The following is a 15610-nucleotide window of genomic DNA, read 5'->3' as shown; positions in this document are numbered from 1 at the left end:
ACAAGAATAGTTCGAATGAAATGAAACTAGACACCCACTGGCTGTTCTCAAGTACTAGTAAATGAAAACCCGAATAGTAAGACAGGGCGGAATCACTGTCATTTATTCATTGAGAACTCTCATAAGCCAATTGAATTTAATTAAAAAAGGCACAGTTGAGAATTATCAAATCAAAACAGGTATGGCGTGTTTATGCAGCATTAATTTTATATGCCTATTTTTAAAAAAACCCAAACCATTTGTTCCAAAGCAAATGAAAACGAGAAGACAGAATCACTGTCATTTGTTCATTAATAACAAACATAATCCTATTCGGTTTTATTTTAAAAGGCACAGATTAGAATTTTTATCAAAGCGAAACATTTGCAGGTTTATATATAGCATTTTAAACCAATTTTCAACACCATGATGGGAATAGGTACAAAGATATTGGATTAATTTTACAACCCCTTGAGTTTTATTGATAGATCCTCAGACATCCTTACCACGAAACAGTTATATGTCAATTGATATGCACTAATATGGCGAAACTGGTGATTGTTTGTAGCAGAACATGAAGCGTCGTATTTCCACCGAGGCTGTACAATGCTCTAATGATTGCCACGCTGATACTTGCCTATGTCTCGGTCCAAATGAGATTGATTTCTCTTTGTTGTTCTGCTCTCTCATCCGGGGCTCAGAATGAGGAGCACGTTGGAATCCAGCGTTAGCACTTGTCTAAACATCGGGGTCACCCACATTTGGTGCCAGACACTTGTTCTGGGAGCATTCGGTGGTCAGAAGGTGGGATGGTATCAGGAATTGGAACTTGGTATTCTACAATGAGACCTTAACCTTATGATTTGCCATTTAGGATGGTGCCGGTTGCTGATTTCATAGAGCAGTGATTCTTGCAGAACAGATCCACATACTTGTATTTTCCTGGAGTGTTTTCCTATCATTCGGACTGATGTTAGTGGTTAGACATGTGACATCGAGGACAATCTCTTTCAGTGCGAGTATATGATGAGAACTGTGTAGTTAATATTGAACTTGACCAATTCCATTTGCTGGAGTGCCTCTGTTTTGTGCGTGAAGACGTTTCAAAATCTAAGCGTTTCAGAATTCTCGATGCTTTGATCATCACATTTTAGAAATGTCAACACTCGTCGCTTCAAAGGTATACCACGAGCGTCGATAGGTTTAACGAGAACCACTAACTGCACTTCGCCAGAGGTACAAGTCTTCCTACATCGTTAACGGCATGTTACCAAGGACTTGAAGGCAGGATTGTATACATTCCCATTCCAACATATGTTTAGTTGTGGCATCAGTCCTCGCGTTTAAGTACCACCACATTCCGGGTCGTTCCCTCGTGCCTGACTTAGTGGTGTTGTGGAATCGAACCGTGTCTTGCAGTGGGCTGTTTTCAATCCTGTGTTGTAGCGGAACAAGGAAACTCGGAGAACGTGACAAACACTTTGTTCAGGGCATGTTGGCTGCTGGTGAGGTCTGCAGTCGTGAGTTTATCCAGAGATGTTATTGAACTGATCAATACCGTGGGAAGATGAAGTTTGTTTTGCGGTAGGTTAATTATATTAACATGTTGTATTTTTTTAAATATATGTAATTAAATTTGAATTTATTTACAAAATAGAACATACCAATTATAATCCATGAACACCGGTAAATGAGTAATACCTCATTAGGTTAATTATCAATTGGCACACTGTAAAGATTTACATAAATGTAGTTAAGTTTTAATTTATTCACAAAATATTTTTAATAATTGAATAATTAATGAACACTGGAAAATGAGTAATGACTTTATGTCTAAATACATCGAATTACCCATCTACTTAGTCGATTATATCGTTATGACATGGACAAATAATATGTTTTAAAATAATCAAATAGAATCATAAAATAATAAATAAAAGGTTTTGCCTTACACCTGAGTCATTATAGTTATATTTGTCGATATATTTACACACGACTGAGGGTGATCAATTAATATTGGTGTGGTGGGGTAGCCTAGTGGTTAAAGCGCTGGCTCGTCACGCGGAAGACCCGGGTTCTGATCCCCACATGGGTACAATATATGAAGACCATTTCTGGAGTCCCCAGCCGTGATATTGCTGGAATATTGCTAAAACAAATCCAAACTCAGTCAGTCAGTCAGTCTATATTTATCAAAGAGTCCAAAATCATTAAACCGAAACATAACCTTGAAATACTGCATATAATTCTGGAATACTTAAAAATATTGTACAAAATAATACGACGTGGCACTTAATCTTCCAGGCGCACTAGAGCAAGGGTATATTTCAACAATATAAAACAGCATTCCGTGTCACAAGGGATTACTTTTCCAGAGCATTTCACCGCCGACATGAAACAAGAACATTTCAGCATCACAGAAAAGAAATGTCGCAAGTTCTTGCAATATCTGAATTGATTAACAGAACATATTTCCTATCCCATCTGTTCAGTTATTTTCGTTCACAAAAACATAATATCAACAGAACCCATTACGTCTGTGCTCTTACAACACGTGTTTTCCTGCGTCACGTGACGTATTCCAAGAATTCTGTCACAAGGCCATATTCCAGGAATGCTGCCAATAAAGACAAAATATAAAGGTCTGGAACTAATTTTGTTACCGCCGGGCGCCCCATGAGATGAATTGATTCGGTATTTTTGGCATTAAGTGTCGCATGTGCCTTGTTTTTAAGCCTGGCAAGTTCAGTATGCCCGTATGGTTCCAGCGACAATGCTGGGAAGTATGTAGACTTAATTTGGGACCCAGTTACTGTGACTTCGGGCCCCAATTGAGCATTGTGAAAGCCTTACATCCATTTTAGTGAGAACAAAAAACTCTCTGCATCCTCAAAAACCCAGGGCTATTATCAGAGTGTTTCCTGTTCGAGAGATCGTGGCATTCAGATTAGAAGGTAATTCACCTATGTGTTATCTACTGGCATCATGTCTGCTTGTATGTATACAGATAATCTTCCTGCCGTTGTGGTCATGACTGTTTGGTTGTTTTTTTTATATTTGGCGTAAAGTGTTCGCTCGTCACGCCGAAGGCCCGGGTTCCGTTCCCCATATGTATAATGTGTGAAACCCATTTCTGGTGCCCCCCGCCGTGATATTGATGGAATAGCGCAAAACTAGACTTAGACACCTTAGGTGTCTAAAGCGGCGCAGTTCGCAGTGTACAGTAGTGTGGTTTAAGTGTGCGAGAACCCTGTGATTCTTGGTTCGAATCCAGGACTCGACTTCATTTCGATTCTTAGTGTGTCAGGAATAAACCCGTCATCATTGATCTAGTGGTGAAGGATGGGATCACTTGTTGTATTCATCCCTTTATGCTCACTTAAAAAAATCATCTGAAATTCTTGTCTACATTTTCACCGATCGTATCAGGTCTTGCTGGAAAAGGTTAGAATGATATTTTTGTTACTTTGCCTAGTGCTCGACATCCAGGGGATAAGACTGGTCAGCTGAGAGTTGCAGAGTGAGAGTGAGATATCTCAGGGGGCTATCGCTTACCGGCATTTACACGTGTCATTTGTCAAACACGTACACACACGCGCGTGCACGTCGTTACAAAAGAGCAAACCTCAACTATCTGTGATGATTCGGGTTAAAACTGCATAGAGTGGTCCGAATCCGTCACTTGGTTGACACGTGCCATCGTATACCAATTGCGTGTATTGGTGCTCATGCTTTTGATCATTGGATTGTCAGGAATAGGCAATATATTTACAGATATTCCATATAGCTGGAATATTGCTGAGTACTGTGTTAAAGAACAAACAAAACTCTGCTTGTAGCATAGTGATAACCATTCTATCAATCAATTACCCATATGCCTTCTTTCAACATCAAGCGTGGGCGTACTTCCATCAGCTTATTTGAAATGTAAAACATTTGCACGTATTTTTTTGCAATAGCTTTTATGAAACCGATCAGCTGGTTCACGATGGCCTACATAACACGGTGTCGCCAAGTGCTTGCTGTGTATGGATAATGCATGTAATATAATGGCAGTATGTCCCTGTCATTTACAGCTGTTGTACTAACAACAAAATTGTATTTGTGTCAATGCCATAGTCACAGAAATCTATAGTAGTGCATTTCATATATGAAATCTACATTGCATGCGAGGCTGAGAGAGAGACTTACACTAATGCTTAGTCCCTGAATATATACTGAGGGGAAAAAGTAAGGGGTCACAAGAAAGCACTATTGTTCCCTTATTTTTTTCAAGTTCTTTCATGTGATCCCTTATTATTGCCATCGGTATATATGATTTTGATTGTAACAAATAAACACATTTAAATTGATAAAGAGCCCCAGGGAGTCCAGAGATTCAGAACCTGGGGAAATCTAGACTTGTGTCATTTAGGGTTTTAGCATTGTAGAGAGGGCTAGGTGTCAGGGAAATAATGTGGTCCAGGGACTGTGACACTGATTAAGAGAGCATTGTAGATAGCACCCTCGGCCATTCGGTTATTAACATTTTACTGTGATATTTATTCTTTATCACGGTGCATATCCATCAACAAATCCAGATTACAGCTTCACTAACGCCTCGTTGGTTTTATCGTAATAATTTATGAAGAGATCTTAACTTACAGTTTGTTATGTATCATTTAAATTTAATTCACTTTAGGGTGCATTTGACAACCTCTGTGTGCAACTATTTCTTATAGTAAACAATACTACCACAAGAACACTACTTTGTGTTCATCTTCATTAATACTTAAAATTGTCAGCTTACTGGAATTCGGGATGAGTCATTGAAACTTAAGTCGTCTTTGTAACTTCATTTGATAACCTCTGTGTTCAGCTATTTCTTACAATAGAAAATATTGCTACCAGAACATCTCCCTGGCCGAGCCCCAATCAATTCTGATAAGTTTTGAATTACTACATTTTGGGGATGCATCATTGAAATTTAAACAGTCCATGCTACGTTATATGATGCTATGGTTGTCTACAACCATTTCTACCATGACAGGAATACAGTACGCGCTTGTCCTAATTAGTTTTCTGTCGGGATTAAGTTGACATTGATAAATTACGGACACCCGAGGACGATCAAGGCACCCTGTCCCTTGGGTTTGTGTCACTGAAAGATCTACCCGCGGGTACAAGGATCTGACCCCCACGGCTGGTCGAAATATTTCATGGTTTAAAGTCTCCATTGTTTCAAGCAAGATGACACTAATTTATTATCTGAGCTGTAACACGTGATGCGCTCACACAGATCTTGAAGTGTCTTATTTCAAAATACGATCAAGGTGTGGGATTACGGTTTCGTGAAATGAGAACTGAACAAATGGTTAACTGGTCCCGTCACGAACCCTCGCGTGTTTAGATTTATCATACTCTAAAACGATATAATGTTGCTTTTTTGTACCTATTGACAGTGAACTGTAATAACCGCAGGGGCAGGAAAAGGTCTGAGTTCCGATACTATCATACTTGGCACACTGTCATAATTTGTATTCGTTGTATCGAAGTCTTTTGTGTCATTGTTACAAATATTGATTGAAGGAACTGATATGACATAAAATTGCTATTATTTAATTGCATGCTTCCTTGAAGGATACAGTGTAATTGTCCCTCGCCAACAGCATGTTTTCAAGCTTCTGGAGTTCAGAACTCGTTACGGTGGTACGAGGGGTTGTAGGGTGGAAGTGAGGTGGGGCACTGGGGGTTTGGCTGTGGATTTCAGGTTTCTAATGTAAACAAGAACATGTGTCTTTTATTGTACATTTATTTTAAAAATATATATACGCAGGGAGATCGACGAAACGATTTTAATCGGCATGTGTTTCACGCCGTATTAGGCAGCTAACGAATTTAATCTTTATTCAATAACAGAAATGCCACATGCTTAGTATATGCGATATTTAAATAGCAAATTGATAACCTAGAGTTCGTCATATCCGGAGTTCGTGATACACGGAGGTAGTTCTATACCAGTTGTGTGGTTTTAGGCAAACCACAGCTGGGGTCAGCTGAAATGGATTCACTGTTCGCGTGGACGAAATCGAACATGGTTCTTAAAAGACGCGAGCGAACGCCCACTGGACTTTGCTATCCTCCTCACTTTGTGTGCCGCTTTTAAAAAGTTAATCGAAACACCGCGCTGTATTTGAATGCTCTGGCTGCCATTGACATTCCTTTTGCTGAGCTTAATGGAAGTATACATAACAGGGAGATGGTATATGTTATGTTTACTGGTTTCCATAGCGAGTCAGATCCTTATAAACCGACATCAGCAGTTAGAGATAGATTCTTGACATCTGCCTTGCAAAGAAGCATTTGGCGTTAATTTTTAATACCCAATTGCCTTGAGTAGGGTGAGAAAGAACAGTCCAACATCAAGTCTTTTATCATGTTTATAGAAACAGGAATTATTCATGATTTACCTGTGGAGTAATTGAGGCATACAGGTACGATTTGATTTCGCCCAATCAAGCGAGGATAAACAGTTGGATTCTTCCCAATGTTTATAAAGATTTCATTATTGTTTTTTGCCCTCCTGGCTCATTCTTCAGCGCATCAAAGGTTCCCGCTCGTGCTTAATAGGGCGAATCTTGGCACAGACGCGCAACTTACCTTGTCTGTTGTCTCAGTGACTCGCGACTAAGTGCCAACAGAAGGTGCCTGTAAGACCAAAATCTTGCAACTAGGATTTTCGGCAATATTTTGGGAACAATAAGATCTTTTATGTCTGCACCTTTTGTTTCAGATAACACTTGAAAGGGGATTCTGTGAATCAGATAAATTGTCAGCCGTATGTTCATGCCAACAGTTTACCTGTTGTTACATAATTCATTGAATTAGGTTCAATGCCAGTTTTTCTTCACACAAAGATAAATGTTATCTTTTATGCATGGTGTTGTAAATGGGTCTATGAATCAGTGGTAATGGTTTCCATGCCAGGCTTGCAAATGTACGTATTCTCCGTTTAAGAATTACATTAGAAATTAACCAACTTGCGACATATAAAATGTATGAGTGAGTGCTTTTAATTATTTGAAACTGGACAGTTATATCATAGTTGTCAGATGTGTTTATTCAGTGAATGAATGATTCTTATAAATCAGATATAAAAGTGAATATAAAGTCCAATGTAATCTTAAGATATTACCATATTACCTTAATCACATAATAAAAAAACATCATCATCTTCAGACAGTTCATAATTTACGTGGTCATCTTTCCCACCTCCCACTTTGAATGGTTGGGGGTGTAGGTGTTGGGGTACGTTTTCTGACATATTTGTCTGTCGTACCGACCCGGAAGTATAAATATCCAAGAAAACCCACGCAAACCTAGAAAATATGGCAAGTCTAGATTTCCATAGCTTCTGAAAGTGAAGAAAGTCTTAATCTCAATTTGAATATGTTATTGTTAGTTTTCTTACTGTGGCCTTTTTCCGGTAAAATATGTTCATTTCACAGACAAGCTGTTAGTCTACTGACATATTTCAGGCAATAATATCGGCAGTAATATTCAGACACTCACTCAAACAAGCGCTTTATGTTAACGCACGGCAGTTGTGGATTCTGGTGTCAATTTCTAGTTTTCATTTAGAACATCACAGTCCGAAGTGCTAGGGTGTTGTATCATCTTATTAATTTCAAATACATGTACTTAAACATCGTACTGGAATCATTTTCTTTAATCATTATTTAATCATTTTTTCAGTAGTAAAATCCGAAACACGATATAATGGCCTCGTGCAGATGTGTTTCTACGAAGTCTCATAAATATAGAAATAAACAATCTATCCTTGGATTGGCTAGCAAATGAGTTTGGGTCTTTTTTCCATAGTTCATAATTAGAATGTTGATACAGGGTTTTTCAGTATTTTAAAGTGAAAATCGATTCACGTCAAGAAATCATAATTCCTCTTTTATCAACGACATCCATGGCTGTCGGTTTCTCGTAATTAAGATAAGGTGAGTGTTGATCGGAACAAAAACATTTCCGATTAGTTCTTGAAGCGTTCTTAATCAAGTCAGACCCACTTTCCCAATGTAACCTCTCCTGAGTAATGAGTTGTATTCTACAAAACATTTACGATAATGATCTTCATCCTCATGAGAGTTCAAGACAGGTTCGGTTGTCATGGAATAATACTAGAAGGTGCAGAATGTTCTTTTTCGTGACAATATTCCTTGATTTAGAGGTTTGTCCGCTAGCAACTCGACAACAACCTGTAAAAAGTATCAAATTAATTTCCTCAGCTCCATAACGTGTGCTATTTCATCTCCAACTGCCACGAATAAGATTTTCAGCTTAGCGTCGACTGGTGAGATGTGTTAATTAACTGGAAGTATTTTCATAAGCACAAAAAATCCATCTCGTTTTCCTTTTTCTTACGATCTACTTTAATGTGAATGCGATAAAAAGAATCAAAGATATATTAATCCGATAAGAGAAGCAGATGTAATCTTCATGTTCATATCAACCAGATGCTGATGCAGGGTGACTGACGCGAGCAGCGTGCTTCTCACGTATTCGTTAGACAGCAATACCCAACGCGGCATAAAAAGCACCAAACATTGCTTGCCAAACATGTTTATGTTGTTAATTTCCTCGTTTTTCACGAGGACGAAACGCGACTTTGTTTCCATTTTCACAGAACCAAGACGGTTGGTAGCCTGGGCTTAAAAACATGAATTAATTAACATCGGTTCAAATATCCCACACGACTCCAAATATTGCATTAAAAAATTGGACGTGTGCTGTCAGTCGTTTATTACAATATCAAGAGAAGTCTTGCAACCGCAATATTGCTTGCATGTTTTTGCTGTCAAATATCCCACACTTTATAACAATTGAAAAGCACATTGTCAACTGGATGCATTAACGCGTAAGGCTTGTGAAGAGAAATTGAATTTATTTTTTACTTATTTTTTTAAGGTTGCGTTAATATTACATTCATTTTTTTCTGTTCCGCATCTTATATTCCATGTGCATATCATAACATACACTACATGTGGTGTAATTTTTTTCTTTAACGAATGTGTGTTTTTTTTTTTTGTTTGTTTGTGTTTTGGATTTTTATGCATTAAGTCGTAAAATGAAAACAGGTTTATGAATGTATAATAACGGTATACGTGTGTGTGTGTGTGTGTGTGTGTGTGTGTGTGTGTGTGTGTGTGTGTGTGTGTGTGTGTGTGTGTGTGTATGTGTGTGTGTGCTTGAAGCGGGTCCCGTCTCATTTCAAAATTTCAAACGTCCCAAGTAGTATACCAACCATGCTTTGAAAGAAAACTTAGTGCCTGATTACATATTCACCTGTCGTATGCCAGGTCACAGGTCAATCTATGTCATAGGTCATATCATGACATCTATCAACAATCATTAGCGATCTTTCTTACCCCTGTATGCACAAACACACAACGAACGGTAATTAGTGACCACTGTTTGTCTAAGCGGGGACTGACCTACGGGTGCCACTGACGATGCCATGGCTTAGTCAGCGAAATCCGACCACTGGGCTCAGTACACTAAACTGTTACAAATCACACTTGTACAATAGGTTCAATGTCAGAGGCAACGAGCTTTAATTTGCCCCGCATTGTTCAATGTTTGTACAATGTGTGTCACAACAGACTGTCTGACTTAGTGACAGTATAAACAATTACCTAATTAAAGCAAGCAAAATGAAATCTATGTAATCAAATCTGCAAGGATGACAGATTATAATCCGACTACTTTGATTAGAATCTTCTAATTTGTGTTGACACGGATTTGTTTTTAATCTGTCTAAAACAGCATAACAGGAAAATACTTGCACCTTTCATTTTTTTAATATCTGAATATGAATTCTGAATTTCAGTAATGTGTTATCTGTTATGAAATAATAATTTTCAAGGAATATGTTTATGATTATAGTCTATATGACAGATAGCTTAAATACTGTAAAAGCCCAAATATGATGATATTTCTGTTTGGAGCAGTCTGTCATACAAGCACTCAAACACATAGGCTCAATATCAGTGCAAATCTGAAATGTGCAGTTTAGATTACTACAGTATCTGAAAGTGAAGAAAATATCTGTACTGTCTATATTTTATGTTTTTGTGATTTAGAACTTTTTTATATTCAGTGTCATCATTTCCTAGACTGATCATAAAACTACATACATTTGCCACTTGATGTACACAATTATTGATATCATATAAGGATTGGCGATCGGAGTGCAGATGATTACAACACCATTTCTCACTTCGAGAGGTATGTGTCAGTAGTGACTAAAATTAGTCATTGTTGTCGGTGATTTATATGTCTGTTTCCACTGCGAAATGGACGAAATTCCTCTTTAATCATAAAATGACAGTCGGTGTCCCAGCGTCTCTTATTATTAGATGTATCCAGTCCACGTTTGTACCCGCGATTTGTCGCCTCATTTTGCGCTAAACCCGATTTCCTCCACTGGTCATATCGTCATGTGGACGATACCCTAACCGACTGATACTAATCTATCCTCCCCACGCTCTAAATCTCTTCAGACTGAACTTGGTATTCATCCAACACAACATACAAAAAGCCAAACTGGGAACTTTTCCAAATTAGGCGGTATTCAGTTGGCCTTGCGCAGAGATGATGTCGCCTGTTATTGTATGGGGCATTCGTTACCTGCAGGGCTAAAACAAGAGCTTTATTTTCCTTTCAAACATTTTGCTTGGCTACGGTAGTCCCAGCTTGCTACAGGTGGGAGACGAAATTGACACCGGTAGTCGTGGTATAGTTACTCTAAGTAAAGAAGGCGGGGAGATGATGGCTGAATTGCAATTAATGTGGCCGTTCTAGCGTGGTCAGGCGGTACGAGCGAATGGCAGTCGTTCGTTGGTTGAAGGGACAGGGTAATTGACAGTTGATGCGCATGCGCGATAGGGATTTTCACACGGAGGGGAGTAGTGTCAACACTCAGGGAGGCTTTTGTAGCAGACGCTTATTGAAAGCAAACTGCGACATGGGGTAGAGAAGTCGTTGGGAGCTCGATAACAAATGACATTCACACGTTCACAGTGGGACTGACATTGTTTTCCCAATGTATCTTTTCAGATAACGGATTGGAAGAAGATGATGGGAGTATATATGGAGTAAGGAATGTTGCAAGTCAGTGAGTGAACAGCCTTGTATCAGTTGAACTGAGACAGCTACCTGGAGCAGACGACAGTGAGAGGAGTCCACCACACCGGTCAGCGTGTTGTGAAGTGGACAGTGTGTTGGGATACAGGGATGTTGTGACCACGGCTTTGGTGTGAGTAGTGAACTGATTGAGTGAACAGATCTCCTGCTGATCACAAGCCCTGAGATAACAATACTGCAAATTAGTTCAAACTGACGAACGTGGATAGTGTTGTGATAAACTGACAACCTTTGTCATTGAGTGGACCGGATCATACCTGGCCACGGATATAAACCATCCCAGTCTGGATTCCTCCATACACCAGTGTTGTACTTCGGAACGCACGTTAACAGATGATCATACAACACTTCAGCTGTCAAAGATACCAGTGTCTTTATTGAGTATTTATATCAAACTGTCAGTGAAGTTTTCTCACACAAGATCACGCGCTGATACAGAAGAGGAAGCAGACGACAGTTGATCTCCGGAACATACGATATTCACACGAGATTGGAATAGTGTAGCAACGTCCTTCGTTATGACGAAGTCTCAGTGACAGTTACGTGATGGAGTTTAGTTGCACCGGACAGAATTCCTAAAATCGTATTCGGGGGAAACAGGAGTGTTTCGCGTCGTTGTTATCTGAACTAACTGTCATCCGCGGAATCTCGAATTCCGCTCTCTACTTTGTGGTTTACCGGATAATGAGGTTTGTGGTCATCGTCATGACAGGAATCGGTTTCACCTTCGGCGTTATCATCGGCCTTTTCTTCCAGCTCCCAGTGGACACCTTACCTGCCGACAGCAACTTCATCGGTTCAAATGGAATCCTTCGTCACCGGAGAAGCCTTCGTGGACTGGAATCACCCCAAGGCCAGTATACCCTGTCCAGTGATACGAACGCAGACAATGAGAGAACTTTATCTAAACCAATTCCCATCGGTTCACCTGATCAGGAAATCGGACTGGGTAGCTTTGTGCACAATGCAAATAATATTGGAAGAAAAGACTCCGTTTTCTTTGATGTGAATGAAAACCATCCAAGCAGAAATTCGGATCAGGTGCAATCGAACTACGGGCAAAGTAAACAGGAGAGTGATTCAGTACGTTCCGCGGGGGACAGGTCGCCCGGAGGAAGGGTGGATACGGGCGCTTCCTTAACCAAGAATCAAGCGTCGGTGTCGCTGAGAGTGAAGGTCAAGTCGAACTCAAAAGTTGCAGCGGCTATGGAGAAGAATTCAAAAGCTACGGCCCCAGTTGATGGTGATCAAGCACTGGGTTTAGCCCGAATGACATCGGGCATTCACTGGGCGCGAGATCTAGAGAGTCAGTGTCCAAGGGGATTTACTAAGACTGATTCTGATGCATGGAGGATTAAGACGAAATCAGCGTCCATTGTCAAGATGGAGGAGGGCTGTGGACGTATGCAGAACCGCCTAGTTACGTTTGATGACGCTTCTAAAGCGTGTGTGAGGTATAGACTCAATACAGACCAAATACAAGGAGAAATATACTCCTATTACCTCGCCAAGCTTCTGAATATGACCAACCTACCCCCATCCTCCCTCCACAGAGTGGACAGAGTGAGTGACAAGTGGAAGTCTGTCCATCTGGACATAGCAGACTCTATGTGGGCTGACGGTAAGGTGGTCATCCTCACCGAATGGGTGGACAATCTAAGCCCTGCATACATTCCCGAACCCCTCAAAGAGAATTCCAGGAGGATTCACCCATTTGGTGAAATGTGGAGAGGTAAACCTCTCAGTCATGTGTGTGATTTAATGCAGTGGTCAGATTTGATTGTGTTTGACTATCTGACCGCAAATCTTGACCGCATGGTCAACAATATGTTCAATCGCCAGTGGAATGAACAAATGATGAATAACCCAGCTCATAACCTGGAGAGAGATCCATCAGGGAATCTTCTCTTCCTGGACAACGAGTCGGGACTTTTCCATGGATACCGTTTATTGGACAAATATACGGGGTATCACTCCGCATTGTTGAAATCACTATGTGTGTATAAGCAAAGCACAGTGGAGGCTGTGAAAAAGTTATATAGAAATGACAATATAGGAACAGAGCTTCATAGACTTTTCTCAGAAGAGGAGACATTGCATTCATCCTTGCCGGATATCCCACAGAAAAATATCAAAATATTGAAAGAACGCTTAAAAGACGTTTATGACCAAATTAGTCAATGCGAGTTGCAGTATGGCAGTTAGCCATTGTGATAATAATTATATTAAGACCCTCATCCACGCCTAGGAGTATACTAAAGTCCCGTTTGTAAAATACTCCAAGTATTAATACTGTCAGGGACTAGAGTATGCCAGTATTAACTGTTCTTTGTGTGTCTTTGAAAAATAGTTCCATCATCCTAAATATAAAACGCACCATAAGTGCAGTATGTGCTATGCGGTTTAAGTGCTAACACTCCTAGTCGTGAATGGGTGGTAATGTTATGATGACGACCAACTGTCAGCCGGGGTTGGGGCGACAGGGTGAGACAGTGTAGTAAGCTTATTCCTGGGGGTGAGGCGAGCACATTATCATCAACATTATGCTTCAAATGAAAAAAAATATAAACATTTGTATTTTCCTTGCTTTTTTATGTACAAACGTTTCGATGCAAAAGTACAATATGAATGTACGTATGGGTTTTATCATCATGAAATTTCAAAAATTTAATGTTAATAGGTGATTGTTAGGAATATCGCATTCCATTGATAGAGTATCTGTAATGTGTTTCGGAGAGATTGTGGACTGTGTGATGCATGACTGTTCGCGATGGGCAGCTGCATGCTTACGAGTCTGATATGCGTGCGTGACATTTGCCTCATCTTCAGGTGATAAGCTAGATAGTAACGGGGATACAGGGGCTATTGTGATGATAACAGGTGATATCAAATATTATCAGAGTGCAGTGATATCCCAGTTACAGCCCTGCTGTGACGATAACGTGATTAAGTCAATACTCATCTCAACAGTCGTTATAACGAGTGAAACATGTTCCGAAGTATGTTTGTTAACATCCTGTTATGTTTTTTTCTGATTTGAAGCAATATTGCGGATTTTGATAACATTTTAAGAAATGTTATGTCATATTTCCTAATTTTCACAGATACTGGTCTCGAATTGTTATAAATTTCTTTGTGACGTTTCTGTCATATGATTTTACATTTTTCGAATTCATCAAATGAAATTCATGTGAATTTAAATTTGTACTGTAAAAATACAAATTAAAGTTACGCCTTTTTCTTGCTTTTTGTATATCCGTAAACACTGCAAAATAATGCACATCATAAATATGTTTGGATATCATCTGTTGATGTTCTTATGAATCGTTGCTAATTACCACAAAGCTAATTACATGCTAATTACGAATTGTCACCAATTAGCCTTGTCTGGTCGCCTGTGAACAGCATTTTCTCACCACGCCAGCTCGTGGGTCGTAATCCTTAAGTCTGTGATTGTACAAATACAGGAATTGCATTCCAAATGTCTCTTTCATTCCAGTCATTGTATATACCATGTCATAATGTCTCCAAGAGAATTGTATATATGTATATCTTTATGGAGGTACAACGTACTTGATGACAATCAGAATTATGTGAAGGAAATTCCTTCACGCCTCCTGCAAATGATGAAAGTCATAAAATAAATTATTTTTAAATAATTATATCTTTGTTTGAGCCTCCTTCATGTTGAAACTGATTGACCGATTGATTGATTCACTGCAGCACAATGTTAATCAGAAAAGGGGTATTGTTGCAACATATCAAGTCGAACATTGTTTACTATATGTTCTGTTTGGTCAGCATTAAATGTATTTATGCAACAGCACATATGTGTCACAAAGAGTACAGGCTCAGTACACAATGTTTTATATCTGACAACCACCTTAGTCATACTTACACATCAGTGTTAAAACACTCAGGATATATATCACATTGTTACGTGACGAAACTCCGGATAACTCGAATTGATTGAAGATTTCCAGTGCATTTGAATGGTAGATGTGTTTAAATGAGCGTTTTAGTTGTGTACAAGTATATGATGAAAACTTGTGGTCGATCCTCATGATGTCAGTCACGGGATTGTCTGGTCCAGAAAATCGTCATGTAATTGGAATATAACAGTATTACAGCGTTAAACAAGAAGATGGAAATTTGTCTTTCCATGTCACATGTTTTACTATGTCAGTGACAGAAGCAATATAGAAGTGCAAAAAAAACGTAGTTTTTAAACCCACAGGAGAAGCAAACGTACCCTCAAGACTACATTTCAATTTACTATCATCAATGACTTCATGATCGTTCGATGCAAACACAATATACAGTCAATATTATTTGTAATATAATCTATTTGCTGTTGATTAGAAATAACAGACACAGGATTTTCCATCGGTGTGCGGCAATAGTTTTCAAACACCAACGTTCTCGTTGAAATCGGATT

General features: G+C 39.2%; 1 protein-coding gene across 3 annotated transcripts in view; it reads left to right on the top strand.

The window, feature by feature from the left end:
- Positions 1-14834, top strand: part of LOC137286953 (four-jointed box protein 1-like) — a 50879-nt gene extending 36045 nt beyond the window's left edge. For all 3 annotated transcript variants that reach the window (XM_067818999.1, XM_067819001.1, XM_067819000.1), the window contains one exon: positions 11086-14834. In XM_067818999.1, coding sequence (XP_067675100.1) covers positions 11857-13377 — 1521 coding nt within the window. In that variant the 5' untranslated portion in view covers positions 11086-11856 and the 3' untranslated portion in view covers positions 13378-14834. The remainder of the gene's footprint in view (positions 1-11085) is intronic.
- Positions 14835-15610: the final 776 nt, after the last annotated feature.

This window comes from Haliotis asinina, chromosome 6, assembly GCF_037392515.1.
Source record: "Haliotis asinina isolate JCU_RB_2024 chromosome 6, JCU_Hal_asi_v2, whole genome shotgun sequence".
Lineage (NCBI taxonomy): Eukaryota > Metazoa > Mollusca > Gastropoda > Lepetellida > Haliotidae > Haliotis > Haliotis asinina.
Note: the sequence above shows the minus strand (reverse complement) of the source record. Positions and strands in the feature narration are given on the sequence as shown.